This window comes from Dryobates pubescens, chromosome 9 (assembly GCF_014839835.1).
Source record: "Dryobates pubescens isolate bDryPub1 chromosome 9, bDryPub1.pri, whole genome shotgun sequence".
Lineage (NCBI taxonomy): Eukaryota > Metazoa > Chordata > Aves > Piciformes > Picidae > Dryobates > Dryobates pubescens.
In genome coordinates, this window is record NC_071620.1 from 42,191,830 (window position 1) to 42,204,383 (window position 12,554).

The following is a 12,554-nucleotide window of genomic DNA, read 5'->3' on the forward strand; positions in this document are numbered from 1 at the left end:
AACTTTCTCCTCACCTCCAGCCTAAACTTCCCCTGGTGCAGCTTGAGACTGTGTCCTCTTGCTCTAGTGCTGGTTGCCTAGAAGAGACCAACCCCCACCTGGCTACAACCTCCCTTCAGGCAGCTGTAGACAGCAATAAAGTCAAAAATACTGCTGATGAGCAGTGAAAGATGGCTGGGAAGAGCCATGCTGCAGAGAACTAAGTGGAACATTGTGTCCAGCCAATTAAGCATTCTTAGCCTGCATGGCCTCATTTCTGCAGTGCAGGCTAACAGGCTGGTTGCAGTGAGGACCCCCTGTAGCTGCTATTTGTGAAAGGGAAGAAAAAGATGCTTTTGCTCTTGCATTGTCACAGAATCATAGAAGTATAGAATCATTGAGTCATGGAGTCATGGAATTGTGGAGTTATAGAAGCATAGAGTCATAGAATCATAGAGTCATAGAGTTATAGAGTCATAGAATCATAGAGACATAGAGTCATAGAATAGAATAGAATAAACCAGGTTGGAAGAGACCTTCAAGATCATCACATCCAACCCATCAACCAATCCAACCCACCTAAACAACTAAACCATGGTACCAAGCACCCCATCAAATCCCCATAGAGTCATAGAGTCATAGAGTCATAGAGTCATAGAATCATAGAGTCATAGATTCATAGTGTCATAGAGTCACAGAGTCACAGAGTCATAGAGTCATAGAATCATGGAGTCATGGAATCATAGAGTCATTGAGTCATAGAATCATGGAATCATGGAGTCAGAGTCATAGAATCATGGAAGCATGAAGTCATAGAGTTATAGAATCACAGAGTCACAGCATCATAGAATAATAAACTCATAGAGTCAAAGAATCATGGAGTCATAGAATCAGTGTCATAGAATCACAGACTAATGGAGTCATGGAGTCATAGAGTTATGGAACCATGGAGTCATGGATTCATTGAAGCATGGAGTCATAGAGTCATAGAATCACAATCACAGAGTCATAGACTTTTTATGATGTCAGGTAGTGATAGTACCAGGGGGAATGGATCCAAGCTAGAGGAGGGGAGAGTTAAATTAGGCATTAGGAAGAAGTTGTTCTCCATGAGGGTGGTGAGAAACTGGCACAGGCTGCCCAGGGAGGTGTTGGAAGCCTCCAGCCTGGAGGTGTTTGCAGCCAGGCTGGAGGTGGCTGTGAGCAACCTGCTGTGGTGTGAGGTGTCCCTGCCCATGGCGGGGGGGTTGGGACTGGCTGATCCTCGAGGTCCCTTCCAGCCCTGACAATTGTGTGATTGTGTGATGTCTGTTCCTCATATGATTGGAAAGAAACCAGAAAACATTTAGCAGGACACTAACTCCGTTTCAATTCTCTTTTCTCCTGTCAGACAACCCCAAAGACACCACTCGTGTGCCTGTCTACGTGAGGATTTTGGATGTCAACGACAACGCCCCCCAGTTTGCTGTCTTCTACGATACCTTTGTCTGTGAAAATGCAAGAGCTGGACAGGTATGGCTTGGAGGAAAGACTCCCCACCATCCACCTTTGCTGCAGCATTCAGCTGCAGATTGATCTTGCTTGGGGAAAAAATGGTGTTGAAAAATAAGTACTGAAGTGCTAAAAACGCAAGCAAAGTAGGGTCTCTATTTGAGGCTGAGAGCAGAACCTGACTTTATTGCAGCATCAGCAGTGTGTGAATTGCTTTTCTCTAGCCAGCCCTGCACTGCTGTTAAATTGTCACTAGGGATGCCCAAGAGACACAAACAAATTTGCTGTTATCTTCACAAAGGAAGAGGTTAGACCTAAAAGCTTGGATTTGTATTTTCAGCGATGCTCAAACAGCAGAATTCAGCTGTAGTTCAGTCCATGCTGATGGCTGCTCCAGTTCCAGGCATCTACATCTGTCTGTGAATTCCTTTTCCTCCTTCTCCTCCTCCTCCTCCTCCTTCTCCTTCTCCTCCTTCTCCTTCTCCTCCTCCTCCTCCTCCTTCTCCTTCTCCTCCTTCTCCTTCTCCTCCTCCTCCTCCTCCTTTTCCTTCTCCTCCTCCTCCTCCTCCTCCTCCTTCTCCTTCTCCTCCTCCTCCTTCTCCTTCTCCTCCTTCTCCTTCTCCTCCTCCTCCTCCTCCTTTTCCTTCTCCTCCTCCTCCTCCTCCTTTTCCTTCTCCTCCTCCTCCTCCTCCTTCTCCTCCTCCTCCTCCTCCTCCTCCTCCTCCTTCTCCTTCTCCTTCTCCTTCTCCTTCTCCTTCTCCTTCTCCTTCTCCTTCTCCTTCTCCTTCTCCTTCTCCTTCTCCTTCTCCTTCTCCTTCTCCTTCTCCTTCTCCTTCTCCTTCTCCTTCTCCTTCTCCTTCTCCTTCTCCTCTTCCTTTTTCCTTTACTTTCTTTTTTATCCTCTTTTATATTTTTCTTTTTATCTTTTTTATTTTACTTTTTTCCTTTTCCTTTTCTTTTTTTTTCCCTTTTTTTCTCTTTCTTTTTCTTTTTTTCTTTATCTTTTTTTTTTTACCATTTTCTTTTTCTCTTTTCTTTTCCCTTTTCTTGTTCTTTTTTCTTTTTCTTTTATCTTTTTTTCTCTTTTTCTCTCCTCTCCTCTCCTCGATTCTCCTCTCTTCTCCTCGAGTCTCCTCTCCTTGAGTCTCCTCTCCTCTCCTTGACTCTCCTCTCCTCTCCTCGAGTCTCCTCTCCTCTCCTCGATTCTCCTCTCCTTGAGTCTCCTCTCCTCTCCTCAATTCTCCTCTCCTCTCCTCGATTCTCCTCTCCTTGAGTCTCCTCTCCTCTCCTTGAGTCTCCTCTCCTCTCCTTGATTCTCCTCTCCTTGAGTCTCCTCTCCTCTCCTCTCTTCCTTAACCTACTTTTGGATTTTGAACTGAAAATCCAACTGAACAAATATGACATGAAAAACGAAGCTAAATAAAGACAAGATGAAAATAAAGTGGAAACCCAGCTGAGCGCTCATGGCTACATGGACACACACAATAAAAATCAGCTCTAGGTACAGCATTTAATTCAGTGGTATAGAACAAAACCCCCACTCTGAGGTAAAGCAAGAAATAAATCAAGCCCACTGCATTTTGCTCGGGAAATGGCATTTCTGCATCACTTAGGTGTAAAAAAATCCTCAGTCAAAAAAGAAGCCACCCATTCATTTAGCTGACAGCCAAAGCGATGTTGACAAAGGGCTTGCTCTTACTTCACCCCAAAAGACCCCAAGTCTTTTTCTGTAGGCATTGCAGCAAAGCACTCAAGGAACTCAGCCGACCTAATTTGGTTTACTCTGAGAACTGAGACACCAAATTCTCATCCAGCTCTGAGCTGCTGCAGCTGTGAAGAGTGCTACAAGAGAAGAGCTGCAAGTCTGTCCCCTATACACTCTATTTAATCCCACTGGCATTCTTCACCTCAGGAATATTAGTTGGTGCAGCTCTGTCTACTAACACAGAGAACTCCTGGGTGGGAAACAGAATGAGCCACTTTTCTTTTGGCTTTCCTTTTTAGTTTCAGAAGCAGTTTTGTTTGCAAATTGAATTTGAAACGTGGCCTTCCCTCTCAGAAACCTCTGTTTGATAAAATAGCCTTTTTTTATCACAACAACAACAACATATAAAACAACCTCTGAATTCCTGTCTTAGATGACCTCTGAATTCCTGTCTTAGATGACCTCTGAATTCCTGTCTTAGATGATCTCTGAATTTCTGTCTTGGATGATCTCTGAATTTCTGTCTTGGATGATCTCTGAATTTCTAGTTTAGGTATTCTCTCAATTTCTGTCTCAAGTGGTCTCTGCATTCCTGTCTTAGATCTCTGAATTGGTGTCTTAGCTGTCCTCTAGTTCCTGTCCTAGATCTCTAAATTTCTGTCTTAGTTGTTCTCTGAGTTCCTGTCTTAGATATCTCAATTTCTGTCTTAGGTGTTCTCTGAATTCCTGTCTTAGCTGTTCTGTAGCTCCTGTTCTAGATCTCTTAATTTCTATCTTAGATCTCTGAATTCCTGTCTTAGCTGTTCTGTAGCTCCTGTCCTAGATCTCTTAATTTCTGTCCTAGATCTCTTAATTTCTGTCTTAGGTGTTCTCTGAATTCTTGCCTTAGCTGACCTCTGAATTTCTGTCTTAGCTGATCTCTAATTCCTGTCCTAGATCTCTAAATCTCTGCCTTAGATGTCTGAATTCTTGTCTTCTGAATTCTTGTCTCAGATGATCTCTGAATTCCTGTCTTAGCTATTCTCTGAATTCTTGTCTCAGATGATCTCTGAGTTTCTGTCTTAGCTGTTCTCTAATTCCTGTCCTAAATCTCTAAATCTCTGTCTTAGATGTCTGATTTCCTGTCTGAGTTGCTCTCTGTATTCCTGTCTTAAGTATTCTCTTAATTCTTGTCTTAGATCTCCGAATGTCAGTCTTGAGGATTCTCTGAATTCCTGCCTTAAAGCTCTGAATTTCTGTCTTAGTTGTTCTCTCTATTCCTGTCTTAGATGATCTCTGAATGCCTGTCTTAGATGATCTCTGAATTCCTGTCTTAAGCCCTCTCTAAATTGCTGTCTTAGGTATTGGTTTAGATCGGAGATGAAGGCTTGAACCAAGTTAGGCTTCAGATAAAACTAGTTTGGACATGGTTGGGCTTTTATGTATTTATAGAAAGCTATAAATGTGGATTGTAAGAAGAAAAGGGAGGAGGACTGAGGCCAAAAGTGGTCGTTTGGGGATGCTGGGAAGTGTATGCCTGCCATTTACCACCACATGAAACATGTGAATGATCTTGTCAGAGAAGCCTGCATGATACATTTTGTTAACTTAGGCTACCAGTTAAGTCTTAAGTCAATATGTGTACAGATTGAAGAGGAAGTACCCTTAACACTTCTAATTTTCTAGACAACTGTATTAGACAACTGCAGCAGAAACCAAGGTGCATTTGAGGCTTTTTGTTGTTCTTGTTGTTGTCTCAAGCTGCACCAGGGGAAGTTCAGGCTGGAGGTGAGGAGAAAGCTCTTCACAGAGAGAGTTGTTAGCCATTGGGATGTGCTGCCCAGGGAGGTAGTGGAGTCGCCATCCCTGGAGGTGTTCAAGAGGGGATTGGATGTGGCACTTGGTGCCATGGTTTAGTAGTCAGGAGGTGTTGGGTGACAGGTTGGACTTGATGATCTTTGAGGTCTATTGCCACCTTGTTGATTCTATGATCCTATGTTTGATTTTTTCCCCTTGCAGCTTATTCAAACCATCAGTGCAGTAGACAAAGACGACCCTCTTGGTGGACAGAAGTTTTTCTTCAGTTTAGCTGCTGTTAACCCTAACTTCACTGTTCAGGATAATGAAGGTAAAGTTTAAACCTGGTGTAGGGAAGGAGCTTAATTTAGCTGGCTGGTTGGCTTGGCTTAAGGAGAAAGACAAGCTCCCTAATTCTTCTCAAAGGAGTTAAAGAGGAGTGGAGAGAAATTGCAAAGGAAATACTGCTCCTACCCACATACCACAGTGAAAAGCACATAAAAGACAATGAAATCCATGGGCCATGCTTCTCCAAAACCTCCTTAAGCCAAAGCTTTCACAAACCTCCCTCCAACCAGGCCAAACAAAGGGCAACAAAACTGGGGAGGGGTCTGGAGCACAGCCCTGTGAGGAGAGGCTGAGGGAGCTGGGGTTGCTTAGCCTGCAGAAGAGGAGGCTCAGGGGAGACCTTCTTGCTCTCTCCAACTCCCTGAGGGGAGGTTGTAGCCAGGTGGGGGTTGGTCTCTTCTCCCAGGCACCCAGCACCAGAACAAGAGGACACAGTCTCAAGCTGCACCAAGGGAGGCTTAGGCTGGAGGTGAGGAAGAAATTCTTCCCAGCAAGAGAGATTTGCCCTTGGAATGTGCTGCCCAGGGAGGTGGTGCAGTCACCATGACTGGAAGTGTTTAAAAAGAGGCTGGATGAGGCCCTTGGTGCTGTGGTGGAGTTGATTAGATGGTGTTGGGTGCTAGGTTGGACTTGGTGATCTCTGAGGTCTTTTCCAGCCTGGTTAACTCTGTGTTCTGCACTATAAATGCTGCACCTAGTGCCATGCTCCACATCAGTGTCTTTCCATCCCCCAGACAACACTGCCAGGATCTTGACGAGGAGGAACGGCTTCAGTCGACACGAAATAAGCACTTACCTCCTGCCAGTGGTGATCTCAGACAACGACTACCCCATCCAGAGCAGCACTGGCACCTTGACCATCCGCGTGTGTGCCTGCGACAGCCGCGGCAACATGCAGTCCTGCAGCGCCGAGGCCTTGCTCCTGCCTGCTGGCCTCAGCACGGGGGCACTGGTGGCCATCCTCCTCTGCATCATTATCCTGCTGGGTAAGACAAAGAAACAGCAGACAACACCAAGTTGGGGGCAGGTGTTGATCTGTTGCAGGGTAGGAGAGCTCTACAGAGGGACGTCGACAGGCTGGACAGATGGGCAGAGGCTGAGGGCAGGAGATTGAACACATCCAAGTGCCAGGTTCTGCACATTGGCCACAACAACCCCAGGCACTGCTACAGGCTGGGGGCAGAGTGGCTGAGAGCAGCCAGGCAGAGAGGGACTGGGGAGGTTTAGGTTGGATGTTAGGAAGAAGTTCTACATAGAGAGAGTGATTGCCCATTGGAATGGGCTGCCTGAGGGTGGAGTCACCATCACTGGAGGTGTTCAGGAGGAGACTTGATGGGGTGCTTGGTGCCATGGGTTAGTTGTTTAGGTAGGTTGGATTGGTTGGTGGGTTGGACACGATGATCTTGAAGATCTCTTCCAACCTGGCCTATTCTATTCTATTCTATTCTATTCTATTCTATTCTATTCTATCTAGGGGTTAGTGTCCTACTAAATGTTTTCTGGTTCCTTCAAATCATATGAGGGACAGCCATCACAGAACCACACAATTGCCAGGGCTGGAAGGGGCCTCAAGGCTCAGCCAGCTCCAACCCCCTGCCATGGGCAGGGACCCCTCAGACTAGATCAGCTTACTCAGAGCCACTTGATGGATTTGCCGGTAAGAAATTGCTTAAGCAGAGCTCTTTATCCCTTCTCTGTTTCTTCTCTTCAAGTCATCGTGGTGCTGTTTGCTGCTCTGAAGAGGCAACGCAAGAAGGAGCCTTTGATCCTCTCCAAGGAGGACATCAGGGACAACATCGTGAGCTACAACGACGAGGGCGGCGGCGAGGAGGACACCCAAGCCTTCGACATCGGCACGCTGCGGAACCCCGCGGCCATGGAGGACAAGAAGCTGCGGCGAGACATCCTCCCCGAGACCTTGTTTGTGCCACGGAGGACTCCTTCAGCCCCCGACAACACGGACGTCCGGGATTTCATTAACCAAAGGCTCAAGGAGCACGACACCGACCCCTCCGCGCCGCCCTACGACTCCCTGGCCACCTACGCCTACGAAGGCAACGACTCCATCGCCGAGTCCTTGAGCTCCTTGGAGTCGGGCACCACCGAAGGAGACCAGAACTATGACTACCTCCGCGAGTGGGGGCCCCGCTTTAACAAGCTGGCCGAGATGTACGGCGGAGGGGAAAGCGACAAGGACGCCTCTTAACCTGCAGGAGCGACTTCTGCTCCCAGACGCCTTCTGCACTCGACAGTGTTCAACATTCAGGAGGATTGCTTTGGGTTTGGTTTCTCCCCCTCCCCGCCACTCAGCACAAAGGTTTCCCTTTCCACTTCAACTTGTCCGTGGCTGTCGTTTGTTCTTTCTCGTCGGAGGCCACCTTGGGAATATCTCCAGCAGTTTATCGAGTCACTTTCCAAGAGCCAAAAAAAAAACCCCAACTGTGGGAATTCAGTGTTGTCTGGTTATTTTTTTGCTATAGGAAGGAAAGAGATGATACCTTGACCTTCAGAAATTGGCACAGGGCGGGAATCCCTTCGGCCCACCTCACTTCCAGCCTGCTTCTGCTAGGTACAGAGAACCACAGAATTGTCAGGGTTGGAAGGGACCTCGAGGCTCAGCCAGTCCCAACCCCCCTGCCGTGGGCAGGGACGCCTCGCACCACAGCAGGTTGCTCGCCGCCACATCCAGCCTGGCCTTAAAAGCCTCCAGGCATGAGGCTTCCACCACCTCCCTGGGCAACCTGTGCCAGTCTCTCACCACCCTCCTGGGGAAGAACTTCTTCTTAACCTCCCATCTGAACCTACCCATCACTATGATTTTGTTTTCCCCATCCCCATCCTTGCAAGCGCAGCTTTTGAAGATGGCAAAGAAGAAAAACAACCCGTCCCTAACAAACACACAAATGAATCAACACACTCCAAGGTGTCCTGTGCTGTCCATGGAAATGAAAGCAAAACTGTCCCCGTGGTGTTAATAAGTGTAACATGCAGCTGGTTTAAAAGAGACAAACGGAAAAGTACAGCAAAAAAAAAAATAGGAAGAAAAACAAAGAAACAGACAAAAAACACCCCCCACGCCCCCCACCCCCAAGAATCAAGTGGTTGCGACTTCATTTCATCAGATTCTATCTGCCAATGTTTTATATTTATATTTTTGTATTTATTTTTAAGAAATAAACCAGGTTTTACAACTATGCTGACTCCTGCCTGCCTCTTCTGCTGCTCAGCTCCAGGCTTGGGGCGGAGGAACAGAGCGCCAGAGAATCAACCAGAGAACCAGGGAATCGGTCAGTCAGAGGATGAGAGAAGCATAGAGCAAGAGAATCAGAGACTCAGAGAATCATAGAACCAAAGAATCAGAAAATAAGGGAATCAGAGAAGGAAAGAATCACAGGATAAGGGAATAAAAGGATCAGAGAATAAGAGAATCAGAATCAGAGAATAAGAGAAGGGCAACAAGGCTGGGGAGAGGCCTCGAGCACAGCCCTATGAGGAGAGGCTGAGGGAGCTGGGGTTGCTTAGCCCGGAGAGGAGGAGGCTCAGGGGAGACCTTCTTGCTCTCTACAGCTACCTGAAGGGAGGTTGTAGCCAGGTGGGGGTTGGTCTCTTCTCCCAGGCAACCAGCACCAGAACAAGAGGACACAGTCTCAAGCTGTGCCAGGGGAGGTTTAGGCTGGAGGTTAGGAGGAAGTTTTACACAGCGTGACTGCCCATTGGAATGGGCTGCCCAAGGAGGTGGTGGTGTCACCATCATTGGAGGTGTTCAGGAGGAGACTTGATAGGGTGCTTGGTGCCATGGGTTAGTTGGTTGGGTGGTGTTGAATGATGGGCTGGACACGATGATCTTGAAAGTCTCTTCCAACCTGGTTTATTCTATTCTATTCTATTCTATTCTATTCTATTTGAAAGAATCAGAAAATAAGAGAATCAGAGAAGAAAAGAATCACAGAATAAGAGAATAAAAGAATCACAGAACCAGGGAATAAGAGAATCACAATCAAGGAATCAAAGAATAAGAGAATCAGAATCAGAGAAGGGCAATGAGTCTGGGGTGAGGCCTTGAGCACAAGCCCTATGAGGAGAGGCTGAGGGAGCTGGGGTTGTTTAACCTGGAGAGGAGGAGGCTCAGGGGAGACCTTCTTGCTCTCTCCAACTCCCTGAAGGGAGGTTGTAGCCAGCTGGGGGTTGGTCTCTTCTCCCAGGCACCCAGCACCAGAACAAGAGGACACAGTCTCATGCTGTGCCAGGGGAGGTATAGGCTGGAGGTGAAGAGAAAGTTCTTTACAGAGAGAGTTGTTAACCATTGGAATGTGCTGCCCAGGGAGGTGGTGGAGGTGTTCAAGAGGGTATTGGATGTGGCACTTGGTGCCATGATTTAGTAGTCACGAGGTGTTGGGTGACAGGGTGGACTTGATGTTTGAGGCCTTTTCCAACCTTGGGGATTCGGTGATTATTGATTCTATGATTCTATGAGAATAAGAGAAAGAGAAAATCACAATCAGAGAGTAAGAGAATCAGAGAATCACAATCAGAGAATGAGAGAAACAGCAGATAAGAGGATAAGAGAATCAGAGAATCGAAGAATTAGAGAATAAGAGAAACAGAGAATAAGAGAAACACAGAATCAGAGAATCAAGAAAGCAGAGAATCAGAATCAGAGAATAAGAGAATCAGAGAGTAAGAGAATCACAATCAGAGAATAGGAGAATCAGAATCAGAGAATAAGAGAATCATAGTCAGAGAATAACAGAATCCCAGAATGCCAGAATGGTCTGGCTCATCCTTCTCTCTTGCTGCAATGATCTTGGCTGCATATGGACCAAATAAACTTTCTCAGTCACTTCTCCTAAAAACTGTAGACTTGATCCTATTCCCTTTGATGCCTCAGTGGGAAGGGTCTTTGTTTTCTGAGCCATAGAATCACAGAATCATGGAGTCACAGAATCATGGAGTCATAGAATCACAGAATGCTCTGGGTTGGAAGGGAACCTCCAAAGGTCATCCAGTCCAACCCCCTCTGCACTCAGCAGGGACATCCTCAACCAGATCAGGTTGCCCAGAGCCCTGTCCAGCCTCACTTTGAATATCTCCAGGGATGGAGCCTCAAACACCTCCCTGGGCAACCTGTGCCAGCGCTCCACCACCCTCCTGGTGCAGAACTTGTTCCCCAAGTGGCTTCTGCTCTAGTTTGAAGCCACTGACCCTCGTCCTGTCCCCGCAGGCCTTGGCAGACAGTCTCTCTCCATCTTTCTTGTAGCCCCCTTCAGGTCCTGGCAGGCTGCTGTCAGGAAGAGGAGATGGAATTTTTCTCTGTCATCCACTAGCACTTCCCTGCTGCAGACTTCTCCACACATCTCTTCTCTACAGCTCCCTGAAGGGAGGTTGAAATGAGGAAGGGGCAGCCTCTTCTCCTTGGTGGCAAGCAACAGGACCAGAGGCAATGGTTTCAAGCTGCACCAGGGGAGGTTCAAGCTGGCTGCTAGGAAATGTTTCTTCACAGGAAGGTTCTCAAACATTGGAATGATCTGCCCAGGGCAGTGGTGGAGTCACCATCCCTGGAGGTGCTCAATCAGCCTCTGGAGCTGGGGCTTAGGGGCATGGTTTAGGATTGACCCTAAACTGGGTCAGAGGTTCTTCTCACCCTCCACTCTGTCCTGGTGAGAACACAGCTACAATATTGTGTTCAGTTTGGGGCTCACCAGTTCAAGAGGGACAGAGACCTGCTGGAGAGAGTCCAACAGAGAGCCAGGAGGGTGATTAGGGGACTTGAGCATCTCCTCTGTGAAGAGAGGCTGAGAGCCCTGGGGCTGTTTAGTCTGGAGAGGACAAGTTTGAGAGAGATCTGATCAATGTCTATCAATAGCTGAGAGGTGGGTGTCAGGTGGAGGAGCTCTTTTGGCTGGTGTGCACTGATAAGACAAGGACCAAGGGGTACAAGCTTGAACAGAGAAGATTTCACCTCAACAAGAGAAACTTCTTTACAGTGAGGCTGGTGGAGCCCTGGAGCAGGCTGCCCAGAGAGGTTGTGGAGTCTCCTCTGGAGACTTTCCAACCCCACCTGGATGCATTCCTGTGTGGACTACCCTGGGTGATGCTGCTCTGGCAGAGGGTTTGGTCTGGATGATCTCTGGAGGTCCCTTCCAACCTCTAATGTAGTGTGAGGCTGTCCTAGTGTACTGTCCATCAAGACACTACCCTTCTTTAAGGTCCCTTCCAAGCCAGCCCATTCTGTGTGTCTCTGACTATCTCCCTGATGGAAGCAAGTCAACAGAAGACTTTAGGCTTCCTAAAGGAACAAACTAACAGAAAAGTTGTCTCAGGCTTTCAGCCCCTGTGTGACCCTGGAGCAGCACAGAAGTCACCCAACAGCAGTCTGTTCACAGTGAGATAAATGCTCAAGCAAAACCAATTCCACCTCCTCACAGCAGTGAGATCTATTAGATCAAAACCCAGGATGCAGAGAGGAAGCATAAAGAGAGGGCAGCAAATAGGAGGAGGCCATGTGAACATAATCTGCTTTGCCTTTCCTAACCAAATGCTGACTTCTTTCTTGCCTCTCCACTTCTCCAGGGGCCTCTCCAAACTCTGCCTGAGTGTGGTCGAGTTGGCTGTAAAGTCACTTTCCACAGCTATGGAGGTCTAAAACACAGTGAGAAGCACACAGTCAGCCAGGAGGAGTTAATACTTTATTGCTTCCTTGCTTTGTTCCTTTTGCTTTCTCTTCCTCAAAGATGTTTTTGCTTTCCTTTTTGGAGGAACATGAACTCAAAAGGACAGCTTTTAAACTAACTTTATTTGGGGGCTTTTTGGTTTTGTTTCCCTCTTTCTTATCCCCAACCAAATCTTCAAACCAAACATTCAGCTTTGGAGGAAAACTTCCTTGTCTTGAGGTTGAGGTCAGCCTCAGCAAGCGATGAGAAATGACAGCAACAACAAAAGCCTTTGAAAATAAAGAAGTCCAAACATCCTGCCTTTCATTTGTTTTCCTTTTTAGCTACAAAGCAGAGAGCAGGCAGAGTTTGGACATACATTTAGCCAAACCAGCAGAGAACAGTTCCATTGATGCTTGCAAAGCAATATTAATGATTAGGCATTGGAAGGAAAAGAGTTCCTGAACTCCTTTCACTCATATGGAGAGCAGCCAGGCAGAGAGGGACCTGGGGGTAGTGAGTGACAGCAGCTGAACATCAGCCAGCAGTGTGCCCAGGGGGCCAAGAAGGCCAAGGGCATCCTGGCCTGCATCAGGAACAGTGTG

The 12,554-nt window shown here is 47.3% G+C and overlaps 1 protein-coding gene across 1 annotated transcript in view; it reads left to right on the forward strand.

Moving 5' to 3' along the window:
- Positions 1–7,848, forward strand: part of CDH10 (cadherin 10) — a 106,884-nt gene extending 99,036 nt beyond the window's left edge. Inside the window, exons 10-13 of the mRNA XM_054164203.1 lie at positions 1,370–1,491; positions 5,174–5,282; positions 6,034–6,285; positions 7,012–7,848. Coding sequence (XP_054020178.1) covers positions 1,370–1,491; positions 5,174–5,282; positions 6,034–6,285; positions 7,012–7,505 — 977 coding nt within the window. The 3' untranslated portion in view covers positions 7,506–7,848. The remainder of the gene's footprint in view (positions 1–1,369; positions 1,492–5,173; positions 5,283–6,033; positions 6,286–7,011) is intronic.
- Positions 7,849–12,554: the final 4,706 nt, after the last annotated feature.